The 19,305-nt window shown below is 40.3% G+C and overlaps 1 protein-coding gene across 2 annotated transcripts in view; it reads right to left on the reverse strand.

Annotated features, from left to right (window-relative positions):
• The window catches only part of FBXL2 (F-box and leucine rich repeat protein 2), a 55,877-nt gene extending 36,995 nt beyond the window's left edge, over window positions 1-18,882 (reverse strand). For both annotated transcript variants that reach the window (XM_055706728.1, XM_055706727.1), the window contains exons 1-2: window positions 18,741-18,882; window positions 4,459-4,520 (exon numbers count right to left, since the gene is read on the reverse strand). In XM_055706728.1, the coding sequence (XP_055562703.1) occupies window positions 4,459-4,520; window positions 18,741-18,743 (65 nt within the window). In that variant the 5' untranslated portion in view covers window positions 18,744-18,882. The remainder of the gene's footprint in view (window positions 1-4,458; window positions 4,521-18,740) is intronic.
• Window positions 18,883-19,305: the final 423 nt, after the last annotated feature.

Consider the following 19,305-nt stretch of genomic DNA (forward strand, 5'->3'; position numbering starts at 1 on the left):
TTATGAAGTTGGTACTTTGCAGGCAGAAAGGAACTGAAAATGGTTCAAGTGGCCGAAAGGAATAAAAATCTCTGTTTCTGAAGCTTGCCATTTTTTGTGCAAAATCTTACAGCACAGAACATTAGCAGTTAAAATATAAATAACCAAATGTTATTTGTCCTTCTACATGCCAAAAGTACTGGCTATACCTCAATTTTCAAACATGTATTATTACTGTTTTATCAAGCATAAACATAAAAAAGTATTTTTGGAAGCTGTTGGGAAGTCAGAACAATCCAATATTAATTACATTCACTGGGCTTTTTGTTTCTAATGCTTTTGAAACATACTGTAACTTTAAAAATCCATTTGTTTTTTCCAACAGTTTACAAGGAAAAAAAGAAAAATATTATAATCTTCAAGGCTGTAACCTCTTACTGGAAAAGCTATTACCATTAAAATTGCAATAGCCTATCTCTGACTTGATTTCTGATTCTTCTGATGATAGATAAGGGTTTATTAACTTTAGGCACCAATGCAAATCTACAACTAATGTACTGTATAATCAAATGATGCTTTTCCATAAACACATAGGTTACAGAAAAAAAAATAAAGCAGGACAAATGTCTGAAAACATTGTTTAAGTGATATGATTTATAATACCTCTACAGGATTCTTACTCAGACATCATACAATTGAGTATTTATTCACCCTTTCACTTCTTGTAATATATAGCAGGAGCGAAAGTGTGTTCCTTGCCAACTGGCAAACTAATAGCACTGCAACTGCTAACAGGGGTGATCATTTTTCTTTTAGCTTGAACTGTATTACAAATCAGAGTTTTCAGAAGCAGCCTATTTCTTCCACAGGAAAAAAAAAAAGTTACTTCAATATTACAAATAAACGCCCATAAACCAGAAAAAGTTACAAATGAAACACCTCCCTCTCTCCACTCAAGCTATTCTACCTACCTCAAAGCATAACTGGTCCCTCCAAACCAGGGTTGCCTTCAAACCCACCACTGTCCATATTAGTCCGGTATCTACTTCCTCCTCTGCCCAGTTATCTGGGTCCGCTTGAGAAGGAACAAATAATCTCTGGCTTTGTATCCTTTCAAATGAGCTTCCTGCCCGAGAAGCTGAGGGTTTCAGTCATTTACTTACAAGCATAGCAGATGTTCTGTAGAAAATGTGCAAAAGACATGACACTGCCCTGAAAAACTTCCAATCTAATAATAACAATAATAACAAGAAAAAGTAAGAACTGCAATGTAAGACCAAGGCTTTCTTTGTTCAACTGTAGAGTATGCAACTATAGCAACAAATGAATAAATCTTAGAGTGAAAGTATTTGCTAAGTCCACCATCAGAAAAATATTTCTCAGTTTTAGAGAAAAAAAACCTGGAATGCTCATTATAGTCAGATTACAGAAGTTTAAATACTTGGGGCAAATGAGAACAAGACCAATTCTTACATTAGAAGAAAGTGTATTTACATTTAAATTCCAGATATTTGTAACAAGATATTAGCCACTCTTTTTCCACATGTCAAATTTTATATTTTTTTTAAAAGAGCTGCACTGCCTTCCAATGGTTTTCATGCATATCTGATACAAGCAACCAACAAACTAAGTGCATTTGATGACACTTTCAACAGTACTTACTATTCATTTCTGGCACTGTGAGCAAATTGTTTCCACTGCAACTAGTTTACTCTCCTTTTAATTAAAAGGTAGACTGTATAGTTAATATAGTAAAAATAATTAGGATATTAATTACACTCAGTGTGGCAATATTTAATTTCTCCTGTCATAATCATACAGCAAGACAATTTTAAAACACGTAGCACAAGCATAAACCGTTCTAGGTGCTGAAAGACATTCAGGCTCAGTCTTACAAAAACATTTATGTGCAGGATCATAAAACAAATTCCCCACTGATAATTCTTTAGACAGCCAGGTCTGTGTGCCTAAATTTCCCTGAGCATCTACACTCTGCAGGGATGAGAACTCAGACCCACATGCCATCATAACACTCTAACACGCTCTGCCCCTGGCCTTCAGAGCTTGCCTCTACGGCAGTACAATTTCAACAGGAGGTGTACAGAGCACCTCTCCATTCCAAATCCCCGATGACCAGCACAATATTGTGGGTGTTACAAAATGTGGACTTTATCTCAGGCTATAGAAAAGACCATCACCTGAGTCCCAGCATTCAGAACGAGATTATCATGATCTTTATTGGAGAAAGCTGATGGTCCCAATTCTATTTCTCAGATGATCACCTCTCCCAGCTACAGCTGCAATGCTGCTTTGGTAGACCACTGTGCAATCACAAGAAGGACATACACACACAAGAACTAGATATTTGGCTAAATCAGTTCTGAGTGTGCTTGGCCTGGGCCATTTTATTTTGTTGGTCCAGCCCCAAGAAGACCTTCAACCACGCAAAAGGCTTCTTTAGACACTGCCACAACAGTTAGTGCAGAGGCAGTGCTTAGCCACACCACTTCCAGTTGGTCAAATCCAAGGTGAGCCTATATATCCTCTGAGTTGCTCTGTAGGATGTTACCATCAATACAAGAGCTAGCAGCTAAGCCACTGGTACTGTCCAGTTACTTGCACATGGGTTTTTTCCTGCCAAGTTCTTTAAAATGTACTGTATAGTAAGATATATGGTGGAATAAATTACTCAATGAAACAAACAACCTGCTCCCTATAGGACATTTTAAAAAACTTACCAAATTAGGTGTTGGAACTCAAGAAATTGACAAACGACAAACAATTCAAGAAACTGACACCTAGAAGTTAAATGCAGGAATTCTCACAGTAAACTTCACCACATTAATTTTATAGATGCTACTCATACAATTAGCATAGAAGCAATAATTTAGGGATTTAATTCTATATAGTTTCACAGATATTTTCCTTTTATCCTACAATGAAAACTGAGGTATACTACATAATCAGCAAGTTCTTTCAAAAGGTGTCTTTACTATCACAGTACACAATACTTTTCGCTGTCTAAACCACATCAACAAATTCTGTTGAATTACATAAATGGGACACTTAGCACCCGTAACAGTAAAAAGAACAGTCATTTCAATAGATATTTGGAGAGTCCTACTGCTAGAAAAGAATTGTTTGCAGATTATGATTCTCTGCTAAGGAGGCAGCATATTAAATTGACTTTTAACTTCTGGTTCATAGCATTGAGTGCAACAAAGCAAAGTTATTAGAATTTCTGTTCAGGGCATCATTCAGTGACACGTTTCTTTTAATCACATTTTCTAAACAGTTCTACAAGTCTAATTTACAACACTGTCATCATATGGAATGAGTATTTCCCAACAAAAATTAAAATCCTTTTAAAATTCAATTCCTTTAAAAACAGACTGCTTTAATACCACCAAGAGAGTACTGTGATAGTAGACACTAAAAGAAGTCATAATATTTTAAGAGCACTTTCTTCAGACACAAGATACAAAATACCATTATTTGGGACATTCTCCCACTTCAAATTGAACAGGAAGCCATGACATACATACAAACTAATCCAAACATCTCTTCAGTGTATTAAGAAGAAATCTGCTCAATTTTAACACCACCATCACTGAAAGCTGTAATTGCACGATAAGGTTTTTTGTTGGGTTTTTTTGGGTTTTGTTTTGTTTTTTTAAAACTTTCCCCTCAAAGAGTGGGCTGTAGCGAAAGCTATATGCAGGTACAGAAAACATTGCTGAGCTGGTTCAGTTCCAGCTCTGAAGTGGTCACTTCCAGTCGAGTAGTATCTCCGCATCTGGCAGTTTACACTTGGTTTGAAAACAAATTCAACAAGATGAGAGTGTGACAACCTCCATCAGTGTCTCGATCATGGGCTGAACTTACTGATCTTCATGCTATACCTAACTCCTGCAAACGTGATCTAGTCATAAATTTCATCAGCTTGGTATGTGACTAACTAAATGACTACAGTAAGCAAAATCCTCCCATTGGTTCTACCTTACATAACAGACTGGCAGTAATTGTAACAGGCAGCACTTTTCACTGCAGTGACTTTCTGAAAGCTTTGAAGTTGAATTTACATTTTATTTTGTTATAAAACAAGTTCATGACACAAAGAATGTGAACTGCATTAGAGAAAGTGCTATAGGCTCTTCAGACAGATAAAACATTGTATAGTGTGGAAGAGCTGATGACTCTACACCAAACTTTGGACATTTTATTTCACTTCTTTTTCTGATATGCAAGGAAAAGATCACTATTAAATGACATCTTCCATAGTGTAACATAATTTGAACGCATTAAAACAAATCAAGGCTAACCAAAAGACAAGTTCAAGAATTCCAAGAATTAAATCAGATACGTTGCTATTTATTTCAAAACAGATTTAAGAAAGAATCAATAGCACTTGACAGCCTGTAAGCCACGTAACTTACATACAATCCTCAGGTTTTTACTCCTTAACACATGTAGAATTACCTTAACAGAAGTTCTTTGGGTAGTTTTTTGTTAATAAGAGCTTCATCATTATTTGAGAAAACCTAGAAACAGAAAGAAAAAACACCATTTAAAAAAACCAACAAGAAAAGAGCTTTTAGAGAGTCTTTTCACCTTCTACTTAGGTGCTTAATTCTTTTAAATTCCTGTTAATGTCAAGTTTTCAACATGTTAGTTGGTAGGACTATAAAATGATTTCAATATACACAACAGGGCCACACTCACACATACACATGCTCTTCCCTAGTTCTAAGATTTGATTGCACAAAAACTGTGGAGTAACTTAATAATCATTAGACAAGCGATCAGAAGCCACATTCACACTCCATAAAGAAAAATTTTAGGCAGTAGTGAAACTTGTAGCAATAGCAAGACACATATAAATATACATTAGCTGCACATCCTAAAATTGTCCCATTACAAAAACCAGAAACTGGACACTTTTCAGTTATTAGGTCCCTTCACTGTCTACAGTGGTCTCGGGCTTGTGAATACAGATAAAATACAATAAGCTAAAGATTTAAAGAATTTACTGCCACAGATATAACAGCAACTGTTATATAAGCAAGGGAAGCACTTCAAGAAATACTACAAGAAAAACTGAAAATACCTCTCACCCAGAACTAACGTATCTTTTAAGTGGAAAGACTGAAAGAAAATGCCCAAGGGAAAAAGCAGGCAATACTAATATTACATAGGAATGTTTCCACAAAAGGAGAAAAAGATCAATCAACAGTTAAGTAGAATAGCTAAACAAAGGAGATACTGACCAGACTCAAAACTTATTGTAAATATTTAGGTTTGAGAAATTTTGCCAGAGGAACACAGCAATAAACAAAACAGAAGGTGAATCAGAATGTAAGGAACCATGGCAGAGACTGGAGGAAGTCAGTCACAAGCAATCACTTCCCCTGTTAAGTGAAGATCTTTATGGAATCCATTTGCCATTCACATTGCCAGAAACAAAAGCTAGAAAGAGGGATCTAAAATAGCCAAGTTTTCTCAATGCTAAAAGGTAAATATGAAAAACACACAAAACAGAAACATGAAAAACGACTGGAAGAAATCCTTCCCCCGTCTTTCATTCAGAATATGGTGTTCCTGACTCAAGCATCAGGGTATTATCCCTTGTTCATCCTACCATCAACATGTATTGCATACTTGACAACTATTTGCTTTGCTTCCTGGTTTTACAAAATAAATAAATAAAGGGGAAAAAAAAGGAAACTCAAGAGGTAGTTCTGAAAAAAGGTACACCAAGCAAAAATGAAAAGAAGCTGAATATAAGCTTGGTTCTGTCTTCATTTTTAAAAAAAAGGGAGACAGCAGAAAGGACACATCCAGGAGTTCTGAGAATGTCTCCCTAAAATTTACTGTGAGATTAGAAAACCTGAATTTCCATCTGGCTGCTGTCAAGAACCCTTTTTCTCTTCCAGTACATCCTAGGCTGATTTCAGGTCGAACTGCATACTACTGTTTTTCAATTGTGACACAACAGCAAAAGCCACTTTCTTCACTCACCACCTCTGTGCAGTTACCCATACATCTAAGAACAATAAAACTGTCATCTTTCAAGAGGACTAACAAATTTAATCAAGCTTCCTTTTCCTGCAACACGAACAGCAGAATTACAGACTGGTGATTGTTGCCATTCAAAGCGTAAAACACCCATGCATATGTATTTCAACGGGATAACTCTGAGTTCCTTCAGAAGACAGACATTCCTGCCTTAAGCAGTCCCACTCGGCTGACCACAGGTCCAGGTTTGCTCTTGGTTCTGCTCTACATCCAATAGCTGTTGCTGTCAGTATTTTCAGCCTTTACACCGAAAGACACCGGTTTTAGAACTGGTTGACTCTTTATGAGCTTGGCAATTTATAGATTTATGAATTATTTGCATGTTTGCCATTTTAATATTATATGCTACTCATGGATTACAGTTTATAGACTGAAAACAATAGTATATATTTGGGTAACTTTTTAGAGCAGTCAAAACAGGCCTAATTGTGTTTATTGCACCACTCATTCAGAAAAAGGAGACACATATGCCATCCTCATAGAACTTGTGATAACTAAAAAGCGAAGTGGGAAAACACTCTCATACATTACAGGTTAAAACAAATGACGTTGCAAAAAAGGAAGTTACCTCTGTGAGAACACACACAGTCCGTGGTAAAACAGACAAGTGAACTTAGACCTCATTAATTCTGGTCCAGAATCTGAACATTCAGTACCATAGACTACTAAAAATCCTCTTTTAACTTAATTATTTTGTAGTTGCAGTTAATTCCTCAATAGTTACATCACCTCACATACGCTTCCCACTTATATACACAAATATATATTTTTAATAAAGCTGCCTTGCAGACTGCTACTAGTTTATGTGTGCTATCACTCTGCCAGTGGAAAAGTTGTTGTTACCAATTTTTTCCTTACACTGTAGATTCTCAGATGTACAGTAACATGGATATATGCTCACTGTGTGAAGGTGACACAGCATTTAAGTTTGTAAGGTATGAGCAAGTTACTGTTTAACACGAACAGCTACAATGTGTGCTCAAGACTTGATTATTTCCAACTACTCACCAACTCCTGCATTAAAAAGCCAAATCACTATAAATCATAGCACAGATTTTTGAGAACAATATTTTTCTACTAAGGCCAAGCTGAAAATCTAAACGTACAACATAACTGGTAACTCTTATGGGAAAAAGGCTTATAAGCGCTATATATTTTTATGTGAGGTAACTTTAGACTTAAAAGTTGGATGGAGAAACTGTTTTGAATACGCGACAGCAGGTATGACCAATACAGTTGCATTTAGGAATCCCAGTTAATACTGAAGAAAGTGCAGCTTTTACTACTTAATATGAGAAGCGTGCAACTTGCCCAGCCACATGAAGTACCCCGCCTGCTACACAAGCCACACATGAGGCCACAGATTTGAAGCTGTTTTCCCTCAAACGGTAAGTTTTATGTGTTCTTGTGTGCATAGCTATAGTTATATCACGAAGTATTGTTCTTACAGAATATGAATATTTAGAAAAATGGAAGAGTCTTTTTAAACTACTCTTTTACTCTACAAAAAGTGTATTAGCCTCTAGAGTCATACTGCATTTGCAATCTCAGGAGAGGGAATTCTTCAAAAGCTCATCAGTACTAGTTTTCCCCCAAAGGAAGAATAGGCATGGGATAACTGGAGTAGTCACCTTCTAGATGAACATTTGTAATGTGATTTTGAATGTGTGCAAGCGGAGAGAAAAGACAGAAGGTGCAAACAGAGTAATATATTTATTCTTTGAACACTTCCTGAAAAAATAAAACATCCATTAATGAAATAAATATCCTGAGTACATTTATGCATCACCTCTCCAAAGTAAACAGTGCCATCCTTTTTGGTTTTTACTTGATTTTTATCATATAACTTCTAGTTTTCTGTTTCCATTTATAAAAAAACCAAAACATACACAAAAAAAACCCCACCAGAAACAATCAAGGAAGCATTCGATCACCATAAAAAAATATTTTAGTAATCTTGTCAAACATAATTTATTTTTCTTCAGTTACAGGTAGCGCTGACAATGATAAGCCCTCAAAATACCCATACACAATAATACAGAATAATAATGAAGAATACCATGGATGTAGACAGAGTATTTCTTCTCTCTTTGCTTTTGCATTTGGTAGCAAGTTTAACTGTTAATGACAAAGTATCTCAAAATCTAGAAAAGCGTTTTTAAGTGTATAAAATCCCACAATACAACAGACAAATCTGTGCACAAGGAAAAAGGACAGGTGAGATTGAACATCTGTAATAAATGTTACTCTAAAACCAACTCTAAAATTTCCTGTAAACAGAAGACGAGATTCTTAAAGGAACTATGAGAAGCAGCAACACAAAACCCATGAGAGAAAACTGTAATTGCTTATTACTTGAATCTTGAGCCATTCCTTACATGCTTCAACTGACCCCTCTTGGTGGTATCTTCACTGTATTTTTGAAAGACTCGTTATAATGAGCTAAAAAGGAAGTATTTCCTTAAAAAATGACCAAATACTTGCTTACATTAAATGTCTTCAGCAACTACACTTGATTTTTTTATCTCTTTTATTATATAAATGAAGTATCCATTGTGTAAATCTGTCAAATTCAAAAAGAATACTCTCCCTGATTTGCCTCCTTAAACATATTAATTGTCATTAGTCCTAGAACATAACTGTACATCACAGTTAGCCTGCCACCATTAAAAGCACCACATATTATTCTCTTTTGGTCTAATAGTTAGTGAAGAAGCTCTCCTGTTTTCACCAAAATTACTGAGTTGAAGAAGTCTTTTCTGATGGAGTTGTGCATTTGTGGGTTTGTACCTAGTCTGGCAAAGAACTCCAAGATGCTCAGAAAGTTTGTGTTTTCTCTACAAAGAAAAAAAGGACTATTAATCCTGGTTCATTAAGCTTGTCTAAAACAATAAGCAATTCCCTTCAACTAGTATTTCAAGATCAAAATAAGGTTATAGTACTGTTTTGGTGATAGTCCTTAATATTTTTTTTTAGTGATGCAATTTTAGGTGTCATTCAGTCCTCAATTGAAGAGGACTATTTTCTTTACAGATGAAACAGTTTTGTTAGCAGCTCAGACACTACGGCTCAGTTCCACAGAGATATTTATGCATCTAATTGCCACTGAAATAAAAGTAGATAAGGACTTTCAACTTGTCAACTTTTCAAATCAGAAGTTACTAAAAACCAAACTCAAAAATAGCCTTGCTTTGTAATGCGCTAAAGCAAGTAATTACGGGTAAATGTAGATCTGGGAAAGAGCAAAGATGAAGTCTAAGAGACCCCAAAGAACATCCGCAAAAAGCAAAGACAGATATATACTGAAAACAAAGCTGAATTATTTATCAAGCCAGGAATAAAACCCAACATTGAGTTGCTGTTGCCAAAGGAGACAGCAGTTCAGAATCAAATCCATACATTTCCCTCCTCCTATGATAGCTGACAGAGTAAGCATACTAGTTAAATTGTAAATATTGCCATATGTAAAACACATCAAGTCTTTCAGGTTTTCACTGGCAAGAACAGTATTTATTTAGTATTATTTAGGCAGTGATAGGCATCATAAGAACATCATGTTTAAAATGAAAATCCTGACAAAATAAAGTTTTATTCAGTTCCCTTGATGTTCAGATTTTCGTTACCAAACACAAAAACCCATCAGCTTGCTGTACATCTCTCCTCATTGGAGGCACCTGATTGTTGCCTGTGCTATTTCCCCTTCGCTATACTACTGAAATTGCCTCTTGCTATTGTGGCAGCAAAGCCAGCAGATCAGCTTTGCTACCCAGAGCAGTTCACAAGCACACTAAAGTAATGAATGGCATCCTAAAAAGCTCTCTATTTAAATAGAGCAGAAAAATGCAGGAGGAAGAAGAGTAAACCATCTTCCTTTACTATAAATTTCAGATTATCTCACATTACACTATAGACTGCTCTCTAATGGTCAGAGAATTGCTGCTAGCTGCTGCTTTCTCTGGAAATACACAATTAATGCATTAGACAGGCAGACAGACGGAATCATTTAACCCATGCAAGTAGCGAAATGTAACTAACTGTATCTAGGCAGCAATAAGAGTGTTAGGCTAAGGGATATGCATTGCCAAGAGGACTGAAATAAGTGATACTGAAGACAACAGCTGACGGTGTTAAATTAGAACCCATGGTAAAGCTTTCTGTGTAATCAATAAAGTTAAAACACACTGAAGCAAACCTTGAAAGGCAATCCCATCTCAAGCCGAGCTTGTCTACAGCAGAGACTGGTGAAGTCTTCTATTTCAATACACAGACACTATCTGCTCTCCAGGCTCTCATTCCTATACTCTGGCTGTTCACCATGGTCCAGTCTTTGACTTTGTGCACTTCAAGACCCCAGCCATCCTGGTCTGTTGTGGTCACTAACCTCTTTTTCCCTTGGACACTCTTCTACCAAAATTCAGGGCGCTGCATTCAGTAGGCTTATAGCTTCCTCCTCACTGCCGGATACCTAGCAACCCTTTTGCACTGGTGTTTTGTCAGATTCTTTTCTCTTCCAGCACTGTGACAAACTGACTGATCAAAAGCAACTAATACCTCATAACAATTACTTTTGGTTTTAATGCATTGGTCATCTTAAACTGTTAAGGCTTACTTTCAGAGAGCAAGATCAAATGCACCTGTGAACACCTCTCTGTCTTTCCTTAATGCCTTCCACTGAGCTAGGGCTGCCTATAAGGGCCATATTGCTTTTAAAGCTTTCCCAGAGCAAGTGCTGTCCAATACTATAAAACCTGCCAGGCCGAAGCAGCTGGCCACACTGCCCACTTCACTGCTCTGTTTTCTTCCAGAAGAGCTACCATTCTTGTTTTGCCAGCGCTGGTATTCACATCACATCATTCACATTTTACTGGAGGGCATCAGTCTGGTTCTGCAAGGCCCTGTTCTCACTGGGTGACAGGTCAAGGTCATTTGTGAACTTCAGAGCTGATGGCCATAGCTGCACAATTCTGTCTCAAGGCCTTTGGCTGTTCCAACTCAACTGCCTCTTAGCATGGAGCCGCTGTCTCGAGCACACTAGCTCATTCTCAGTTGACCAAATAGCTGACATCACCCTTTCCTGTGCGTTTTTCAGAAAGACAGTCACCTACCAACAACAACAAACTTGGAAATCACCAATCAAGTCTTTTCAAAAGTATGGCTTAATTACTGCAAGCAGCCAAGGCATTAAAGTCTAACAGGTTAGCCTGACCTGTTAGCTGAGCTGCCCATCCTTTAATGCAAAACTTAACCTCACCTCCTACAAAGTCACCAAAGAGACAGCAATCCTCCAAACTAGCCCCACATATTAAGCATACTTTCACATATTGCTGTCTTACCAGCAATGCTATTTAACGTGCTGTGACACAGATTTATTTCAACTTTTAATACACTGTAAATTCTGATACAGACCAAAGAGGCACTGAACAAACTTGACGTTTAAGACTTTCTGTACCATGTCAATATTTCAGACTGACATAGTGTTATAGATCCTACTTTAACTTGTTCAAAAATAGGAAGGGGAAATCTAATTGTTTGCAGAATTAGTGATTGACCTAATTACTGGCAGGCCTAAAATTCAGTTGAAAGATAGTGTTTTATCAATACCTGCCATGATGTAACTGATGTTTTGTAGCCTGCATGACAGAAAACGTTAGGTTCAATCCAACACCAAATCAAAAGAAACAGCCATTACACTATTACTTGCAAAAAAAAAAAAAAAAAAAAAAAAAAAAAAAAAAAAAAAAAAAAAAGGTTTGCAAGTTCTACTTCCCCTATGTTACTCTGTGAGAAGAACTATATGGAAGATTAATCCTCCATTCAGGCTATGATCCACCTAGCTCACACTTTGTCTTTAAAAGCATCTTGTTCTTACCACTACCAGAAATGGCAAAACAAGCCTGAACCACATGGAAAATTAAATTACTCCTTACCTAATATTTCAAGACTAGAGATTGTTTCATCTCAGAAAAAAACCCACAAAACAACAACTACTGGTTAAACACTAAGAAATTTGGAAAAAAAGCTGTCAATTGTACCTCTGCTTATTCTGTAAATATACATAAAGAGACAGGTGCAAAAAAGACCAAATTTTATCCTCATCATTTGTTAGTTATATACTGATTGGTAAATCTTTTCTTCAGTTTGTTTTCTTTTTAAACAAATTAATTACTGAATATTTCCTTTGTCAGATAGTCATCCACTGTTCCCCTTTTAAGATTACTCACTTCCAAATAAAACCAATACATGATGGAGCATTTAAACATTATTCCTAAAAAACAAAATAAAGCATTCAAGTAACAGTCGAATCTACAAATCACTTTAAAGTGGAACATGGGGAAACCCGTATCACCTACTTCATGGCTTCAAGAATAACAGACCTGTGGCAGAAAATTAAAATCAGATGGATGAAGCAGTTGTTGACTGTAGCCCATCACAAGGGTAGATTACACATCGTACAGCTTCTGTGCTTTTTTTTTTTCCTTGACCAGGTAAGTAATAAATCCCTCCTTAAGCATCAAGCAGAAACTCAATGCAATTTGTAAAAGCCAACATTCAAAACACCTGAGAAAGTTACTTGAATGGTCAAAGGAAGGTACCTTTGAGACTCTAAGCAGAAATACTGGAATAAATTCTAAGGCAGCTTCCATCACAACATTCACAGGGACTGCGTGCTCAAATCACAATTTGTTTCATCACAAAAATATTCCATTTGGTTTCACGCAGTCTTCTACAATCATGCTATATAATACACATTCTCAGACTCAGAGCATGATACGTTTCTGAAAAATCAGTTTGAGAAGAGCTGGTAGCCATTTGTTTTAATGCAGCAGTATTTGGTTACGGATAGCCATTCAGTCTAAGCCACCCAAGTCACAGGTTCATCAGAGCCCTTAAGAGTATTCCTTTCAAAACTCCTCCTCTGAATCACCACTTATGCATATAGTTGGTTTTACTGCCATACACACGGCTAAGTTTTATTCCCAGTCTCCAATATTAGCATACAAAGTAACACACTGATGGCACGACAAGGGAGACCTGAAATCCTCCCAGCATGTGCACACACAGATTCTCCTGCAGGTCCATTTCCCCAGGAGTTTGCACCATTCTAATTTGGACTGACACAGTCTTCCCTCCAGCCATGCAATCCCACATCCAGAAAGGCAATTATTTTTCTTACTGTACTTAGCTCAAACTGTAAATGAAATTACAGCTTAAGTCCTGACTGCGTGGATGAAGCAGAATCCCTTCTTCTAATCATCAGTGAAACAAGAATTTTGAGTACTAATAATTTTCTCCCCAACATAACTGCTCTTCAAAAATATATTTGAGATTTAAAAGGTATATTTCATTACAAAAACGACTCTATAGCTTCTACAAAGCCATTTCAAAACAGTGCTTGATCTGCATCATAAACACTATGTCAGAACTGATGTTTTTCCTAATAATGAGAGTGTGAAATCTTTCTTATGAAAAGCAAACCTTCTCTGCAAGGCAATCTCCCTAGAGCATGAACCAGAAAAAGAGATGCCACAAAACCTGTATTGTGGCTGCACACACCATATATGTAGTGTGTAATTAATAAAAGCTTCCAATTATAAGAGACAAAATTAGGTACCTCTTCATGCTTACAAGCAGCAATTATAACTGACTTCAAAGGAAACAGCATCATAGTAGCATTCCAAAACACCTTTTTCAAGCTGATCCAAGAAAAGAGGTTGAGATTTAGAAGAGAAACTGGACACTCACTTAATTGTTAGTATTTGCCAAAATCTATGGTTCCTTAGTTTCTGCAGAGATAAAATAACCTTGATACTTTAGAAGTACATCATAGACCATTTTCAGAACTGCAAGCACACTCAGACATTCTGCCCCTTAATATTTAGATAACTACTACATAGTATCAAGTCATGATATGGAAATGCCCTTCCTCTGCGAAGCTCTGACCTCAGTTTCAACCTCTGAAAACAGACAAACCTGACATACTGGTAAAGTTTCACATTTATGGAGATCTGATGATGTCTTGTCTCCTTATCGATTTAAATTTATAGAACATACTGGTTAACCAGTTGAACAGCAAACAAATCCAATGAAAACAGAGTTTACTATTTCCTACTGCCTGAAGGAGAACACAGGAAAACACTGGGATAGAAAAAGAGAATATACCATGAAGTATGGCCAATATTTTAAGGGTAGCAGCCTGATACCAAATTTTAAGTACTTTGTGGGCTACACAGCAGCAGCTTGTGGTTCCATGTAGTCATAAATGCGCAAGCCCAGAAAAGGGCGCATTTCCAGTTCTAGTCCTCTAGCACAAGTGCAGTGTTTCCTCCAAGGCAAAGACAACCCAGAGGGAATCACCGAAGAGCTTGGCTGTAGCTGATTGTATCAACTGAGGTGCCCTTGTATTTTAAACAGCGCAAGTATTGTTGCATTTCCATTACCTCTCTGTACCCAACAGAAACTATTTAGGCCATTTAAACACTTAAATTCATACCATAGTTTTGCTTGTTGTTTTTTTTCTGGGGTTTTTTGGAGGGTTTGTTGTTGGGTTTTTTTGGCAGAGGGGCAGGACAGGACACAGGAGGGAGGTCATTGGAGTCAGCAAAAATTACTTACCTTACAGATTTTGTGCTTTCTTTTTCCTGACCAGGTAAATAACAAACCCCTCCTTAAGCATCAGACACTCAAATGCAATTTGCAAAAGCCTAAGCTCAAAACACCTGAGAAAGGTACTCTCCTTTGATCCCCCACATAACTTTAAGACTCTACAGAGACATATTGAAATAGAAACTAGGGCAGCCTCCATCACATTTTAAGTATAATTTGTTTCATCACAAAAATAATCCATTTGGTTTCATGCAGTCTTGTAGAATCACACTGTATACACAATTTTCATTTACAGCACACCACATATTTTGAAAAATTGATCTGAGAGAGAAGCTTGATCTTCACAAACTACTAGGAAAAAAATCTTCAATCTCAAGAACTAGTTTAAACTTTGATAGAGACATACAAGTAATTTCTGGATCCTGAAAAATAAACATGGAATTGACAGAGGAGACACCAGTTTGAAGTGAATTTTAAGTCCATCATTATGTTCTTTTAATGCCTTATGTGTACCTTCTTCTGTTGTAACAATGGATAAAGACTTCCAGCATTTTTAAGAATGCAAATCTGGCTTTCACCATTTTGAAGTTACTCTATGTTTACAATCTTCCTCCTCACAAGCTTTAGAAACAATTAAAATATCCCACACCATCTTAAAAGCTCAAGTGGGAAAGCTATTCTGTAAAAGCTCACCCAGACAGCTGGTCTCCAACCCTATCACATTCTAATCAAATACAACTCAAGTATCATAAGAAATTTTAACAGTTTTTGCACTGTGCTAAAACAAAGAGAGAAAAAAAAAAAGAAAAAAAAAAAGAAGCAATCTATGGAGCATAGGGATCACCTTCCTAAAAAGGTTATTAGAAAGAATGCAAGTGAATGCTGCAGCTATTGTCAAAACTAGCTCGAGGCTACTGAACTGTGAGAAAGAACTCTTTGGTTTCACAATTTCATTTGGTTTTGTCCTACTTAGCATACACTGTTTATGTGTATTTCTGATTCAGCAGAAACACTACCAGAACTTTCATATAAGTTATCAACTTGTGTAATTGGCGCAATTATTCTGATATCTAATTGACAAAGCAGCTGAAGTACTGTTAATGTGTAGCCTTCTGCTGTCATTCAGATCGATACTGACACAGTGCCAAGATTCGTACTACTTTTCTACACTAACCTAAAAATAGTTGCCATGCTTCAGTGAAAATCTGACTTCTATTTTAAACTTTTCACATCTGCTAGCCCCATGTTATCCCTAATTTTAACTAAGATGACTAAATATTCCAGTCTGTTGTCAAAATAAGCAAGCATTAAGCTAATGGTCCTTCTGATTTGTAGGAACACTGACATTCCCTATACTAAAAGGTCTAGTGTTAACTGGTCAAAATTAATTCCTTCCTTACCTTTCTTGAATTTTAAACTATGCAGCTATGAAGAGTTAAGAGGGAAATAACAACCTAAACGGGACTAACCCCTGTAACAGAGAGCAATTCAAGTATAAGCATTCATTGAATAAGATATCTGAACATACAAAAATAATTTTAAAATGACGTTATTTCATCCTTTTCTTATCAGTTGTCAAGTGCAATGAAGGAGCTGCCCAGTATAAGAATCTGCACAGCGGTAAGGCTTATCAGGTAAAATTTCTGAGATTCTACCTGTGCAGTTACAGCAACAATTCAGCGCTTCTTTGCGGATTCTATGTCTGCTGAGTTTGGACTGCTACAAGTATCTAATCAGGAATGTCAAAACAAGACCATGAAGGAAAACTCCATACCTGGAGTTTGGTAAGTGGAAAATATTTACTTATGTTGTGAAATGCTTTATAAATATTTTGTTTATTGTTTTTCAGTCTGTAAGTTTTCCTAAGTTTAGAACATGAGATAAATCCACTTTATTCAACTGACTTTTAAAATACTGTATCTTCTCTGATGTGGCGTAAATGTGTGATGGAATACTAAGGTGAAGTAGGACATGTCATTAAGTCACATCATCATCACTTCACCAATACAACACCATCCACAGCCTCATTCACTGACATTTACTCCTCCTTATAGCAACAGCTACATGCTGAAACCTTTGCAAACCAAATCCAACATGATTCTACATAGGAGTGTACTGTAATCCCACACACATTCTATCCATTCTATCCGTATTTTTATTCCACCTCACATTTTAGTTTTCAAGGCTGTTTTGCTTAGGTTCAAAACATGTAGGCTAGAATCAGGAAGGAGCAGAAGGCAAACTGCAGGAGAAGAAAGAGGAGCATGAATAAGCCTTCATGCGCAAAGGAAGAAGAGAAAAGTTATGACACCACAGGGATTCAGTCCTTCGTGAGGCTGTGTGCTCCCTCACCCCCACCCAGAACTCACTACAGAAAGCCTACACACATTACACACATATGAACATACCCATAAAGTGATTTTGCTGCCTTAAAACACTGTGCATTGTTTTACCCCATGTGTGATAAGCTAGCAACTGTGCCTTCTTCCTGCGTCTATCACTGTAACCATCACTGCAAAGCAATAAGGCATCAGACAAGTTGTAACTGAAAACAGGGATCATACCAAGACCCTTTCCAAACATGTCATGCCTGTCCCTGCTCACTCCCCCTTACACGCCTTGTCATCTTCCTTTCACAAACATCACGATGGACCTCTCCCCCGCCACATGCTGCATACACGTACTGTATCACATCCCCACACAGGCTCCCCACAAAGCAAACCTCAACCACCCTTCCTTCTTTGCTGCACCCTCCACACACATACATTCCATGACACACCATCTCTACATACAGATGCAACAAACCTCGTGCTCACCACACACACAATCACAAATCTGTTATAAAGGCATCTGTGCATACATGTTAAGCCATTACAGCTATGCATACTTACACATATAGGCAACTGCCACTCTATAGATACAAAATACCATACCCTGTACCTGCTACGCACATATAAAAGTACAGATAATTCTTGCCACACCCATAGCATACATGCCTATAAAAATATCCACGTATTATGCCACACCCAATACTCACTATATATATATACAGACCCAAGCCCATACCAGACAACAGCATGCAGACACAACTACATACATACGATGCAGTGTCCCCGTACACAACGTCACACCTCCACTACAACACGAAAACACACACACACACACACCCGAAGCCCAAACCATAGCAGACACACACGCACACTGACACAGAGGCATAACGTCCCACCGTACAGCTGCCACAGACACAGCCCACGGGCCACACCCCGGCTTAGGGCACAGGCACAAGCACACAGCGCAGCGCCCTGCATCAGCACCCCCTGCACCCCCTCCCCATGACACCACCACCCCCGTTCCGCGCCCCGGCACACACGTTGGCTTCCTCCCCACTTTACCGAGGGGACAGACACGCTTCTGTCACGCCCCAGCCGCTTTCCACACCCACAGACACACACCATCGCTCCTGCGTTACACAGGGGACGACACCCCCCCGCCCCGCCACACCTGACCCGCTCTGCACTCAGGGAGGCTCCAACCAACGGCTGCCCCAGCGTTACGCAGGGGGGCGAGGCACCCTCGCACCTCACCCCGACAGGCGGGCACACCCTCTCCCCGCCAGCGCTATGCCGAGGGACAGCGCAGCCCCACCTGCCCTGGGCAGAGGCAGGCACACTCGCTCCGCCACCGTTACCGCGGGGCACCCCCCGCACACGCAGCCCCGCCGCGGGCCGCACGCCCAGCACCGCACCCGCACCGCACGGTGCGCGCCCGCCCGCCCGTGCCCCGCATACCCCCGCCCGCCAAGCGCAGGCGTTACGCCCGCCCCGGCCGCCACCCTCCCCTCAGGGTGAGGGGCCCGCCCGCCGCGCGGCCCCGCGGCCGCCCCGCGCGGCCCCGCGGCCGCCCCTCACGGCCCGGGCAGCACTCGCGCCCCGCGGCGGCACCGCCCGCCGCGCCACCTGCCCGCCCCGCCTCGCCTCGCCGCCGCTCCCCGCCCCGGGCCCCGGGCCGCCGGGCCAGCCCCCTAACGCCCGACGGCGGCGGCGGGGGGCGGCGGGGCGGGCCGGGCCGGGCCGCAGGCTCACCATGGCAGAGGCGCCGCGGCGAGGCCGGTTGTCCTGGCGACGAGGAGCCCCGAAGAGGGCGCCAGGTGCAACGCCTGCGCGCGCCGCCACCGCCGCTGCCGCCGCCAGAGCCGGGGCGGGGCGGGGCCGCCGCCGCCCCACGTGACCGGCACCGCCCCTGCGCGGTGGGGCCGCCCCGCCCCGCCCCCGCGGCCGCCGGCCCCCGCCCCCCGCCTCAGGTGGCGCCGCGAGCGGCGGGCGGCGACATGGCTGGCGGGCGCCCGCGGGGGCTGCCGGCGGCGGGGCGGGCAGCCGGCCTCGGGCAGGCCGGCCTGGCGGCGGTCCCGGCTCGGTGCCGGAGGGCTGGGCTGCCGCTCGGGCCCGGCCCCTCCCGCGGCTCCCGCGGCCGCCGTTCCCGCCGAGAGGCAGGCGCCGGGAGCCTCACCCGCCGGGCCGCGGCCTCCGGAGGCGTCTGCGGGCTCGTGGGCGCGCAGGGGCCGCTGCGGCTGCCAGGCAGCGCCCGTCCCAGCCGCGGGTGCTCCTCGGGGCCGGCTGGTGCTGCTGGCACAGGGTAGCTGCCCCTGCG

Source organism: Falco cherrug, chromosome 4, assembly GCF_023634085.1.
Source record: "Falco cherrug isolate bFalChe1 chromosome 4, bFalChe1.pri, whole genome shotgun sequence".
NCBI lineage: Eukaryota > Metazoa > Chordata > Aves > Falconiformes > Falconidae > Falco > Falco cherrug.